This window comes from Halichoeres trimaculatus, unplaced genomic scaffold, assembly GCF_033239565.1.
Source record: "Halichoeres trimaculatus isolate MK-OKI-2021-1 unplaced genomic scaffold, fHalTri1.1 fHalTri1_scaffold_9, whole genome shotgun sequence".
In the NCBI taxonomy this organism is placed as follows: domain Eukaryota; kingdom Metazoa; phylum Chordata; class Actinopteri; order Labriformes; family Labridae; genus Halichoeres; species Halichoeres trimaculatus.
In genome coordinates, this window is record NW_027437188.1 from 32,579,431 (window position 1) to 32,593,829 (window position 14,399).

General features: G+C 41.4%; 1 protein-coding gene across 2 annotated transcripts in view; it reads right to left on the reverse strand.

Moving 5' to 3' along the window:
* Positions 1-14,399, reverse strand: part of axl (AXL receptor tyrosine kinase) — a 47,730-nt gene that overhangs the window by 12,831 nt on the left and 20,500 nt on the right. Inside the window, exons 8-12 of one of the 2 annotated variants that reach the window (XM_074680178.1) lie at positions 7,693-7,832; positions 7,466-7,610; positions 5,572-5,589; positions 2,327-2,456; positions 2,009-2,100 (exon numbers count right to left, since the gene is read on the reverse strand). In XM_074680178.1, the coding sequence (XP_074536279.1) occupies positions 2,009-2,100; positions 2,327-2,456; positions 5,572-5,589; positions 7,466-7,610; positions 7,693-7,832 (525 nt within the window). Of the gene's footprint in view, positions 1-2,008; positions 2,101-2,326; positions 2,457-5,571; positions 5,590-7,465; positions 7,614-7,692; positions 7,833-14,399 lie in introns of both variants that reach the window. The other variant, XM_074680177.1, reaches the window with a different exon arrangement.

Here is a 14,399-nt window from a genome sequence, read left to right on the forward strand (position 1 = left end):
GTAAGCTGGACGCCGAAAGCCGTATCTGTTAGATAATAGCGTAGCTTTTTGGACCACACGTTTCTTCCAGCGGGAGCTTAATTTTTTTGGCTGGACTATGATTATTTTGGAGCAGATTTTAACTGTCAGATTCGGAAATAATTGGAAGACTTAAAATGAAAAAAAAACAACAAATAAAAACAAGAAGAGAAATACTTAAAAAGTTTAGCCTCTTTTTGACCGTGTTTCACTATCTACTCTGTTTTCTGAACAAACTTAAGTCAAACACAGTTCCAGGATATTTCTAAAAGCCCCATTTCAGTTTGGTTTGTCTTGGTATTGCAAGCATTTTGTGGCATTTCTGTGGACTAATCCTGGGGCCAATCCACAAATATAGCTCAGTTTCCACCAAGCAGTCCGGTTTGGATCAGTACGGTTTGGCTCAGTTAAGCCTGGTCATGTTTGTGTTTTTACAGCCAACTGTGCCCCCTTGTAGTAGGCGGTGTGTAAGCTGGTTGCCGATAGCTGCGCCAGTAACATAGCAGTGTGATGCAATAGCAGCGCGACACAGTGTACCTCCCGAAGACATGCAACAAAGAAGGAAAACGCGACACATTAAACAAAGAGCAACAAGGAACATGGAAGACATCCAAGATTTTGTCTTCTTTGTGGTTTCTATGTGGCTCTATGTTACAAAGTGCAAAATCAAGGTTTGTTTCAGAGAAGTCTGTGTGACGCCAGAAGAAATACAGCAGCTGCTGTCCCACGGTAAGTAAAGATTCTCTCGACCAATGAGCAGAGTGCAGTGTTGTAGCTCTACCTTCCAGGGTTGGATTGGTATGTCTGGCACCCCAATGGAAGGGTCCCAATAAGCGGGACAGTACAGTACAGTACAGTACAGTATGGTACAGTACGGTACAGTACGTTACGGTACGGTATAGTATGGTACGGCACAGTACGGTACGGTACAGTATGGTACGGTACAATACGGTACGGTACAGTATGGTGTATCTTTACCCTCCGGGGTTGGATTGGTATGTCTGGCACCCCAATGGAAGGGTCCCAATAAGCGGGACAGTACAGTACAGTATGGTACAGCATGGTACAGTACAGTATGGTACGGTACAATATGGTGAGGTACAGTACAGTACAGTGCAGTACAGCACGGTACAGTACGTTACGGTACGGTACAGTATGGTACGGTACAGTATGGTACGGCACAGTACGGTACGGTACAGTATGGTACGGTACAGTACAGTGCGGTACGGTACAGTATGGTAAAGTACAATATGGTATTGTACAGTACGTTACGGTACGGTACAGTATGGTACGGAACAGCATGGTACGGTACAGTACGGTGCAGTTTAGTTATTTGGGGATAAGTCCAAGTATTAGTCAGTGGAAACGCAACAATATGCATCATTTACCAAGCCTTAGCAAACTGAACCACTTGGTGAAAACGGGCCAGCATGTTGCCTCCTTTCACTTCCATGTTGCTTTTTTTTTTTACAAAGGTCAATCAAGCTTTGTTTTAGAGAAGACAGTGTTCCAAGATTGGATTTGTTCAGTCTGGCACCCCTATGGAAGGGTCCCAAAAAGTGGGACGGCTTGTCTTGGTTATTTCCGGGATCAGTCAGTGGAAACACCACAAATGCGTGCTTTGCTGAGACGAACTGAACTGAACCGCTTGGTGGAAACGGAGCTGTAGTGTAAGGGGCACAGTGTTGTTGTGGACCAGTCAGCTGACTGAACACTCCAGGCCTGTTTGCACAGCTGTGAAGAATAAATTAACCCTTGGCAGTGTCAAATCCTTCCTCAGACCCAAACAAACAACTCCTTTCTTCAGAAAAGGAGAAGAGAACTGTCAATGTGTCATTACTGACACATATTTCCTTCCTTGGAAGTGTTGGATTCAGGCCAAGGGCAAAGGAGGGGATGCTATTACGCTACTTTTCTGTAATGCTATCTATCCTGGAGACAGGCGTGCTCAGGCCTGTGAGAGACCGTCGGGAGCAGAGAGAGAACTCACATGTTGCCTCCGTCGTCCTGCGGCTGTAGGTGCGGCGTGCGCGGTACCTGACCACCAGCTCTCCACTTTCCATCATGGGCTCAAATGCCTCCCTGCGAACGCAAACATGCACAACAAAACAGCATAAATCAGAGCACTGTACAGCTGAAAACACCACACTGAGTCATAATTCACACGCAGGACTTTTGTGCTTTTTCCAAACAGATGTTTTTACTCCATCCAAATGCTTCAGAATGCATGAAGAAATGAGGCAACTGGGTCAAAACATCGACAGCGTCCCTCCCTTCCACCCACGAGGAGCGCTGATAGCCTACGCACCCAAAGCGCGTCTCCTTGCGCCGCAGCTTGGCCACGTAAACAGCCATGAGCACTGCTATGGATACGGCGCCGGCGACGGCCATGACCACATACCACCAGTGCCAGGAGAAAGCCTGAGGGGAGGAGTTACCTAAAGGAGGGCCAGGACGGGGAGAGATGACGGTTAGGTGGGGTTTGGGGTGAAGACAGAGGATTTAGGAAACCAGAAACCAAGATGACAACACACAAAATACATGTTTGAGTTTCTTAACAACAGACAAAAACAGTACGGGGGAAGCAGAGTTCAACAAATCAAACATTCTCATAATCTTCCAAAGGAAAACTGGAAAGTTTCACGAAATGATCTGATTCATGTGGCTTAGAAAAACATGACTTTATCTGATATTTACAAACTAGAGCTTACTTCAAAAAGAAGTGTAAACCTCCAGATAAACTTGTCTCTGATCTTAGTGACATTGTTGTTGATATGTACAAAGGCAAAGACACAAAGAAACTAGTCTCAGTTATGTATTCAAAGATTCAATCTACTAAAACTCATTCAATGAACAAGGTCTGAATAAAGTGGGAGAGGGAGGGATTTTTGCTGGAGAAATGTAATGAGGTACTTTAAAAGGGGTCTTTTTTGGAGGAAATGCGGAGAACAACCAGCAGACCACTGTTACATATTTTGGAATTGTTCCAAAATCCAATTTTATTGAGAGGAAGTGATAAATGTTACGACATGGGGCACCAATTGTAAAGTTACACACATTGCAAATGTCATTTCTCCACATTTAGCTGCAAAACATCATTTTTTCTGCAGATTTAGAGAAAAAATTGTGAAATATATTTGTCAAATATTATATATAAAAGTTGGATGTTTTATCTAAATGTTAAATGTTATTTATAAATGTTATAAATGAATGTCCTGATTCTAAATATTTAGCCATGTTTCCAAACATTTAGTTTCATTCTTCATATTAAGCTAAGACCTAATATTTATCAAATATCTATAAATCAAGACTAGATATGTAGAAATCTTTGCAAAAATTTCTAAATCTTGAGCAAATATTTCGAGATATTAGCTCAAGATTTCTTTCATTTCATTTGTTTATTCGAACAGTGAAAGACATAACAAAACAAAAACAGAACTGTGACAAATAAGATGTATGATGTGGTTGAACAGAAAACAAAAACCAGAGCTATTAACGAAACAACTCTAATAACATAAATCTTTTTACCTCGTTCGAAAGGGTGTAGGATGAAGTCAGAAACTTTTCTAGTCCTACCCCTTTGTTTTTGCATATTTATAGTCTGATCTGTCAGATCATGTGCAGAAAAAAGAACACAAACAACACATTTTTTACTAGCTTAAGTTTGCTTCTATCTCACTCTTGTATTTACTTAGACTAAGATTTATATAAATCTGTTTGAACTGTTTAAGTGATCTACATATTTTCATTTTTTCACTGCATTTAATCCACAAATTGACTCCTTTTCCTGATACACAGTGTGTTTTGGTGGTAGTACGAAGTGGCTGTTTTTCAAAAAGCATAATCCTCTGAGATTGTGTTTTATTTTCTCTTTTTTAAAACAACTTTTTGATGCACAGTGGTAACTGATTCTGATTCTAAATATTTTCAAGATTTCTAAATCTTGAGGTAAGGTTTCCAAATATGTAGCTGACATGCAAACTCACACACCCGACTGTCGGAAGTACCAAAGTAAAAATTGGAGGAAGTGATCCAGCCAGGCGGGTTTTAAGAAAATCAAACACAGTCGGCTAAATCAGCTGTTAGAAAATAAACGTAACAAGTGCTGTGATGGCGCTGTTAAAGATTCTGTGGTCGACATCGAAGAAATAAAGCTTGACATTCTCAAAATCGCTTCCTCGAACTTTTATTTTGGTACTACACAATGGGCAGGAGTGGGAATTTGCATGTTAGCTTAGTATTTAGAAATCATACCTCAAGGTTTAGAAATCTTGACTTCATATTTACAATTTTTTGCTTAAGATTTATAAATCTTTGATAAATATTTAGTCTTAGCTAAATATTTAGAATGAAAACTAAATGTTTAGAAACGTAGCTAAGTATTTGGAACCAGGACATTCATTTATAACATTTATAAATAACATTCAACATTTAGATATAACATTCAACATTTATATTTAATATTTGAAAAATCTATTTCACAGATATTCCTCTAAATGATGAAAAGTGATGTTTTAGAGCTAAATGTGGAGAAATGTTGTTGTTATTTGTAGCGTGTGCATCTTTACATTAGATGCTCCATATTACTGGACATTTTTGATACTGGGATTGGCTGCTCATTTTCCACTATCTATCTTGATAACATCCATACCCATTTTTCAAAAAAAAGATCAGTACCTAGTAAAGATTTTATTAGCAGCTCGTAAAAAAGCTGTAGTACGAAAATGGCTGCAACTCGATCCTCCAACACAGATTGTGTGTATGACACTGAAGGCTTGAACCACGACTGTATGAACTGACTGTATCTTTTTTTACCAATGTGACATGAGGATGTATAAATGACTTGTTGTTCACTATTTTTGAGCTGTGCTATTTTCCTAAGCTTGTTTGCTTTGTCTGGAAAAAACAACAAAAATAAAGCCTAAAAAAATAAAACATTCTCATAGTTAAAACTGAAGTAATCCAATGTTTACTCGTGTTATAGTCAACATATGTTCAGGACGATTGTGGGAAAAACTTATTTTCCTCTGTCTTTAAACTTTGTCTCCAGCTCTTGTTTTCCAAACTCTCACGCTGATGTAAACTCCCCCCTCCAACCATCCTATTCCCTCACAGCCTCCACCCACTGTTTTCCACTTTTCCTCCCGTTTACACCCATCCTCCCCCAACTTTCCCTGCCTGTCTTTATCTGCCTTTCTTGTCGTTTGAATCGTCTGTCTGGCTCTATTAGACTAAGCAAACAGAGATGCTACACTGTTCCTGCCTGTTATAAATATTTATGATGCGTCTCCCCATTCACCCCGCGCTCCTTTCTCTTCCCCTTTCCCGTCTCTCTGAGATCCTCTCTTCTCCTTTTTTATTTTGCGCCCTTCCTTTTTTTTGCTGAGATACACAGGAAGGAACTCTCAGGAACCCAATGACCGAGAATAAGAAAGAGAAGTCTCATGGTGGAAGCTCACTGCGACTGTCAGTGTGTCATTACGTGCCACTCTGGGAGGTTACAGAAGAGCAAATTTGTGGGTTTGAATGAGCAAAGCCGGTCATTACACTCACCTCGAAATCCCTCCATTTCTGTGGGAATGAAAAAAGAAGAGCTCGGTCAATAACTCGACTTCAGGGAGAAAACAACACGCTGAGATGAAGCTGCAGAAATCACACTGAACAACATTAAAGCTACAAGCTCAATCAATTTGTTGTTAAAACATACAAAACTCATGTTAAAGCCTCATTCCAACATGAAATAAGTCAATTCATCCTCAAAATTGGACACACAACACCCCATGATGACAAGTTTGGCCCATTTCTCTTTGCAGCGTCGGTGCACAGCAAGGAGCAACATCCGGTTAGTAAAAATGTGGAAGTCCTAAAAGTTGCTGTTCATTGAGAATCCACTTGAGGCTGGCTGCAGAAAGACTGGAAGTCACGTACACACCCAGCCAACAAAAACAGATTTTTACGGCATCAAAAACCACATTTACAGCCTGGTTCAAAAACAGCTAAGGTCTGAAACTCCGATTTCACTATCGGCACACACTGTACGATGAGTGATTTTTTTTTCCAACTGGGCAGTTTAGAAGTTATAAGGATCATAAGAGTGTCCAATCAGAGACAAAGGCTCAGGTCACATGACTGACAGGTGGCTTGTAGCTGTTTGAAAGGAAACTCACAGCCAGCGTCTTATCAAATGTGGTTGCGTCCGCTGATTGGCTTCATTTCACTGTATCAGGAACAGACAGGTGACGTCGTGGGTCTGTTTTGTGGTACTGCTCTGGTTTCCAGATTCGGAAGGTGGAGCTACAGATGATGTTGGGTTTTTTGCCTTTATTATAAATGTACAAAACAAGCTATGGGCAGATCTTGGCATTTGATTGTTTTGTTAATCATATCAAACATAATTATCATTCTTGATTTCTAATCTTACACAAAAAGTTATATCATTTATTGAAAACAAATCTAGGAGGATTTTTATTTTTACAGCTGATGTAAAAACCACTTCTATATAATCCACGTTTGGTTTAAAAAGTGAATTATTGTTTTATAAAGGCGAATGAATTTGTAAATCACTGGAAGTGACAAGATTTACGGGTGTTTCTTCGTTACATCACTTCTATCTTAGTTAGTGTTGTTGTATTGTAGTTGTAGTGCCGACTCATTCCAGTAGATGGCGATAATTCACCAAAACCTGCCACCACATAGACAAACAGCGTTAGCGCCATTCATTGTGGGAAACAGTATGCCAGGTAGACTGGTTGTTGCATACTGAGAAATTTCCTGGATCAGTAGGACATCCGGGGGTTTTTAGTATACTGCAGATTTTGCAAGTTTTCACATACTGACTACTACAGACTGAATATCAGCCAAAATAGTAGGCACTGCTGGTGTAGTAGGCGGTTTGGAAAACAGCCTATGTCCATGTTTTATACAGTCTGTGGTGCACAGCCATTTCCAGATCTCTCCAGGGATGTTTCACTAGATTCAAGTCCGGTCTCGGACTGGGCTACTTGAGGACCTTCACAGAATCATCCTGAAGCCACTCCTTTCACTCAAGGAAGTATCTACTTTTGATTTTCTGACATTTTCTGCCCACTCAGATTGGCTCGACATTGCAGGAAAATCAAAAATACAAATTTTCTGTTTTTTTTGAGATAGTATCTAATACAAACAGAAAACTCAAAAATAAATAAAAATCCTGTTTTTATGAGATACTATCTTGTAAAAACAGGCAGATTTTTTTTTTATTTTAAGGTGAATGCAATACACCACCGCAAATTTGCTAATATTTTCAAAGAAACTTTTTTCACATTCTTGTTATGGGGTTTTGTGTGTCATGTTTTTAAAAAGAAAATGAGTTTGTTTCATTTTTGAGTGAGGCTGCAACACTTGATACTTTCCTGATGTCACGTGTCAAGTCAGAGTAGACGCATGCCTTCATTATGTTGTCACTCACCAGGGTTGATAAGTGTCAGAGTCTGTATGGGGGTCCAGGGTCCTTGCCCTGCCCCTGTGTAAGCACACACTCGATAGGACACATTGGAGAGGGGGGCGGTCAGATTGATTGACAGCTCAGTGTCCAATCCGGTGTCCACAAGAAGCTGCTGTTAAAGAAACGGATGAGAGGATGATTCTGACTCTAAAACATGATGAAATGATCTTGTTTTGGTGTCTCAGACTTACCTGTGGGGCTGAAGGTGTGCTGTACTCCACAATGTAACCCTGAAGTTCCCCATTCAGCCTTCCCTGAGGCTCCTCCCACGTCATGAGTACCTCTGTCCCGTTTAGCGCGGCGGTCACATTGACAGGCGGGTTTTCAGGCACTGAAACATAAAACAAATCAAAGCTTGAAGATGTTTCACTTATTTGTGAGCTGCTGTGGGCCTGCCGTGGTCAGAGGGCTGCTCGGGCGTGTGTTGTTTTGACAGCCTTAAGCCTCCAGGCTGTGGATAAGTACAACAGCTGGATGCAGAAGATGTCAGAGAATTCAGAGAATTCAACTTAATTAGGATGAAAAGGCTCGCTGAGGGCACGGCGCATAGAGGTGATTAGCTGGGTTAAGAAGCCGCCGTGCTCTCTGTGAGTCTGCACGGCTGGACGGACTCAGATGGACACACGCTGAGGGATGAGTCTTCACGCTGTCCTTTCCTTTTCTGTCCATCCCTGTTTCTGCTTTCTTCTTTTATCCAGCGCTTTCTTTAAGCTCTTTGGAGCAGACAGGAAAAAAAGGCGGCTGCAGCAGAAAAACTCAGTGGAGACAGAGCCTGGCTGAGCAACATGCTAGAAATAGCATGAGGAATTTGTGTATTTATGTGTGTGTGTGTGTGTGTGTGTGTGTGTGTGTGTGTGAGATGCTCAGTATAGCACAAAAGTCCAGGGACCTTTCGAAGGAGTCGACTCTGCTTATTTCTTTTGTTGCAGTCAGAGTTTAGCCTTTCTTTGTCTCTGCTCCTCAACCCCTGAGCAGCCTCACAGTCACACAAGCTAGACGGACACCCACACACACCCACACCAACACACACACACGCATACTCCCAGTCAGTGTGAGTTTGGGAAACATGGCCCAGCCTACAGATGATGTTATCAGGAAGCATTTGGCGGCTGATTGTTTCCACATGCGGTCCCCGCTCTGCCTGCCAGCGGCGGCAAAAAACAACCTCGAAGTGGAGTTTGTTCCAGGAGTTCGTCTCCACCTATGATCACTCATCTGCTGCTCCCTCTTCCTCTCCTTCTCTCCTCATCTTCCTCTGATTCTCCTTTTCTTCCCCCTTCACTTCTCTTCTCTGTGGTAATGCCTCTCTCTCTTTTCAGTCATGGAATAGTGAGTTCAAGAGAACAGAGATGTTAATTGTTGATGTAAAATTACGCGTGGGAGGAGGAGAAAAAGTGGTTTTACTGGAAAAAAAAAAAAGTTGTTGCAACATTTTCAAAGTTAAGACGGAAAAACAGAAAAGGAGTGGAGCCTGCTGCTGCTGCCTCCACTGCAAAAAAACTGAAATTTTATCAAGTGTTTTTGTCTTATTTGAAGTTAAAATTGTCTTGCTATACTTAATATGAGCCACATTCACCTTATCAGTCCAGAAAATGTCTTGTTTAAGTTGTTTAAAGACAAAAATGAGGCCTGAGGCCTGCACTCCGACGCCACCTTGTGGCCCGGAGTCTCTGAACAATGTTTTAAATCACTTTTAGCGAGGTGTGTGTTTGTTTTAGAATTAAATGGAGATTAGATCGAAACAAATTTTCTTTGTTCAATACAACTTTTTACAGGATACGACGCCCAGAGGTAAGGGACGTAACAGTACAGTTATGTAGCGCTACGGTTTGAAATGTGACATCATGCTAACGCGGGTAGCCGGCTAAATGTTAGCAGCATCGTCAGCCCGGTGCTCCGACGTATCTGTAGGCTAACGTCACAACAAATAAACACTGTTAGTTAAGTAGCCGTTTAGTAACCGTTTATATCTAGCCTCACTCTACCTCACTCTTCAGTTTATTGATAAACTCTCAAGTTTGAACAGACCACTGCAGAATAACCGCTGACTGTGGGTTGGAGGCAACATTAGCACAAACAGCTTAACCCCTGTGTTACAGAGTGATGCAGCCCGAGCTAACGGCTAATTAGCCGCGCCGAGGAGGTTATGTTTCATGGAGGGTTTGTCTGTGAACATAACTCAAAAACTAGCGTACTGATCTTGATGAAATTTTCAGGAAATGTTCAAAATGAGATAAGGAAGAAATTATTAAATTTTGGAGGAGATCTGGATCACCGTCTGGATCCAGGACTTTTTTTTAAAGGATTCTTTATCATTGTGAGATAGGGCCGTTTTCACCATATGTGTATATAACTCCACTATAAATGGTCAGATTTCTTTGCAAAACAAAACAAGACAAGGTCACTATATTTTCTGACAAATGTTAAAGTATGATCCAGATCCTGGCAATATTCTGGATACTAAGATCTGGAATATGAAATATGCACTGGGTCTTCATCATTTCAACACTGTCAGGTAACAAATTTTGGTACAAACCTGCAACTAACACCAAATTGTAGCAGACAGTCTGCTGAAAGAAGTATACAGGGTATATGCTAAAATCCTGAGGTTGATTTCAATACCTTTTTAAGACTTTCAAAAACTTTTAAAAGAGTTTTAAGACTTTATCGCAACTTTCAGCTGTTTTTGACATCCACTTTTTAACAGTTGTAGTTTACATTTTTACAGAAATGATGTAAACTAAGGAGGAATAAAGCTTGAAAGAACAAATGAAACTAAAGGCAGGTTTATCGACACTCCCACAACAAGAAACAGCAGTTATTCGAGGCCAACTTGCTGAAGAAAATGAGAAATTATTTAATCATTTTTAAAAATTTGGGACATGTGCCGGAGATAGTGTGATTTGCTTTCATGTTGTATTTAATTTATCTTTATGAAACAAGAAATGACATTAATTATAGCTGGTGTTTATACCGCTCACAATCCTTATTGTATTTTATTGTAACTAGAGTCTTTATGTATTTTTTTTATTTTTGTATTTTTCTGCTGACTCCATCGATTTCTGCTGTTAATACTTTTTAAGACCCCGCGGACACCCTGGTATAACATTCTCCTGTCCTTTTTCTGTCTGACAGTTAGGCTCCTGTGTCCACCATCACTACAGAAGTAATAACGTCGTGGTGTTTTCATAGAGACCTAAACCAAGAAGCTAAGAGGTAGCCATTTAAAATACCTGTAACCAGCAATATTGGTGCTGATACTCTTATTTTAAAGTGTGGATTACGATCAGGCATATATCAAGAAGAGAGAATTTTTCAGGATCACTTTCAAACTCCTCACAGCCAAAAGACAATTTCTACTGAAAGTAAATCAAAAACACTTGATAGGATTTCAGTTTTTTGCAGTGTCCTCATAAAAGATGAACTTAGCAAGATGCAACAAACATATTTCAGCCATGTTTAGCTCACAACAGCAGAGCTCAACATCTGGATACACAGAAAACTACTGTTTCACATCCTGCCGTGCGTTGCATGAGCAGGCCGCAGCTCTTTCTGGTACAGTTAGTCACTGTGAGGCTCTACACGTGGATGGAAAAGGGTCATTCTTAAGCCAAATGTTGACTCATAATGCTTCGATTTAGCATCCATTTATGAAAAAAAAAACCCTCAGCACTCCACTAGAGTAACAATCCCCAGATCAGTGTCATCAAAAACGTCTTTTAAGGACATCCAACTCATTTAATTTTACAGCAGCCTGGTGCGTACACTGCGTCCTTTAAAGCCCGTGATAGCTGTCCTACTAAGCAGGATTAAATCAGATACATGTGTGTTGAACCACTTTGCAATGAGTCACTTTCATCAGAACTCAGGATGCAAACCAGCGTCACTTTGAGTCCAGAAAAAGATGCAACAAAATCTTTCTGAATCTCATACATACAGTATGTAAAGTGAAGTTTCACTGCAGAGTCTGGATTAGGAGACTAACACAGGTCACCTCACTTCCTCTCCCCGCCCCCTTCTCTTCTGGTCCCTCTCCCCCCGGGAAAATAGCGAGCTTTGGGAAAATAGCAAAATGAGTGTTTTCTCAAAGCGGCCCCCTTTCTCTTCTATCCGTTCCTCGCGTTCTGCCGCCATTAACCCCAGTCTTTTTGTCTTTCCCACAGTGCCTTGCTGTGTCCCCTGGAGAGAGAAATCAAAGGTCATCTGGGGTCGAAAAAGGGGGGAAATGAAGGATGAAGGGGTGAAAGACTGGACTCAGGAAGCAGATCTTGCAGTTTGTAGCATGTGAGGTAAGAAAGTAAGGAAGAAATGGAGCAGAGAGCAACTAAAGAAACAAATATTTGCGCCTTGAGAGCGCTATCTATCCGCCTCTCCTCTTTTTAACTCCCTTCCTCTGACCTTAAATTCCTCCTGATCTATCTTCAACCATGAGATAAATCTTATCTTGGTTCCCCTTCATTCTCTGAGCCAACGGAGCAAGTGCAAAGAGCAACAAGTGCAGGAATGAAGCATAATAAGGATCCAAAGGAAAATAAAACTGAGTTTTTACGCTGAAACAGAACCAGAGCGACAACAAGAAGTGAAACTCAAAGACGCTTCACTGGATCTCCAAACCACTTCTTGTCCTTTTCTATAAGAGAAGCGTTTTAAACCGTGCTTCTTCTTTTTTTATTCATGAGAAATGTTGAAACGTTTTCAGAGTCTAAACTACGGAAAGCCCCATCATCCCTCCAGAGGCATATTTCTCCTCTGCACTGTTTCCACTCCCATTTATCCAGCGATGGAGGGAGCATGAGCTGGCATGGAAAATCCCACCTCAGTTCAAACTCAAACACGGAGCGGAGCAGCGTCACAGAGTCACTTCACTTCACTCCTACTCAGGCTGTCTCTGTCTCCACCTCCTCTGCTCCTCCTCTACCAGTCTGCTTCAGGAGTTTACGTTTGGAGACGGGCTGGTGGAGGTACAGTGACTTGCGTCTGGTACTTTTCATAAACACAGACTACATGACGGGAGCAGGAAGATGTATTATGACTAACAGAGCACTGTAACTCGACTCCCTGACTTTCCCTTACAATAACACATGTTCCCAATGTGACTGACGCACCAAAAACAAAAGTAGTAAAAGCTGGAAAAAAAAGAAAATTTCAACAAAAACGCCTTAAAGGATCATTTAAACATCCCTGATAATTAACACCACTCCTTCAGGCAAGCTGTCGAACTCAGCATGACTGTGAGCACTTTCACCGCAGGAGGTGGGGAAAGTGAGTGTTTGGAGTTTACGACAGCTTGAGACACAAATCAGAAAACAAACAGGCAAAAGCAAACACTTTAAACCAGGAGTGTTTCAAAGCTTCTTCAAGAGGACCACAAGAAGGGCTGATTTCAGACCAGTGGCTCTGACATCCTTGGTGTTGAAAACGTTTGGAAAAATCTCAAAAGAAGACGTCATCTCCTTAACTGAGGGCAATCTTGATCTGCAACAGTTTGTCTATCAAGCTGGGAAAAGCGTGGACGATGCCAAGCTCTTTGTCTCAGAGTCTAAAGAGGCCTCTCCTCTCATTTCAAATTGCCCGGTCAGATTTTATTGTTGCTCTTAAATTTTTTAAAAAACAGAGTCCTGCAGATTTTACTAAATGGTCACATTTCCAAGCTTTTGATGTCAAACTCTGGTTCCCTTCAGGGCTGTGTCCTCTTTCCTCTGCTTTTTATCTTGTACTCAGACGGCTGTGGGTCTAATCAAGAGAGCAGCTATCTGGTTAAGCTCTCAAAAGAGCCGGCTCTGCTGTCTCCTCTTCAGATATCTGAGTCAGTTCATGGGGATGCTTTATCAGTGTTTGTTAAACTTCCTTGGACTTAATATCCAAAAGACTAAAAGACTGGTTATTGACTTTAGAAAGACTGTCCAAAGGTCTTCACGAGAAGCTAGTATCATTCATGGTGAAGATGTACAAATGGTTGACTCTTAAGCCCTGTTTCCACCAAGCAGTCCGGTCTAGATCAGTACAGTAGTAGTCAGTTATGTAATAGCGTGATGCCACAGCAGCGCATCACAGTGTACCCTGCTAATAAATCCAATGAAGAAGAAAAATGCAACACAGTAAACAAAGAGCAACGATGGAAGACATCCAGCAATTTGTCTTCTATGTGATTGTCATGTGGCTCTTTGAAACAAAGTGCAATCAAACTTTGTTTCAGAGAAGTCTGTGTGCCCCCAGGAGAAATACAGAAGCCGCTGTCACACAGGAAGTGACGATTCTCTCGACCAATCAACGGTCTGCAGTGTTGTAGCTCCACTTTCCGGGGTTGGATTGGTCTGTCTGACACTCCAACGGAAGGGTACCAAAAAGTGGTACGGTACAGTACAGTACGGTACGGTGCGGTACAGTATGGTACCGTACGGAACGGTACAGAACAGTATGTTACAGAATGGTACCGTATGGAACGGAATGGTACGGTACGGAACGGTACGGTACAGTACAGTACGGTACGGTACAGTACGGTGTGGTACAGTATGGTACCTTACTGAACGGTACAGAACAGTATGTTACAGAATGGTACCGTATGGAACGGAATGGTACGGTATGGAACGGAATGGTACGGTACGGAACGGTATGGTACAGTACAGTACAGTACAGTACGGTACTTTACGGTATGGTATCCAGGATTAGTCAGCGGAAACGCCACAAAATACGTGCTGTACCAAGACAAACCCAACTGAACTGCTTGATGGAAACGGGGCTTTTTGAAATATCCTGAAACGACTCTGAACCTAAGTTAGTTCACAACACATAGTCGATATAAAACATGGTCAACAAAATTATTACCTGCTGAACTCTTTTAGTGTTTCAGAGGACGTCTAATCTTGTTTTTATCATTCTTTCATTGAAAATCTTCCAA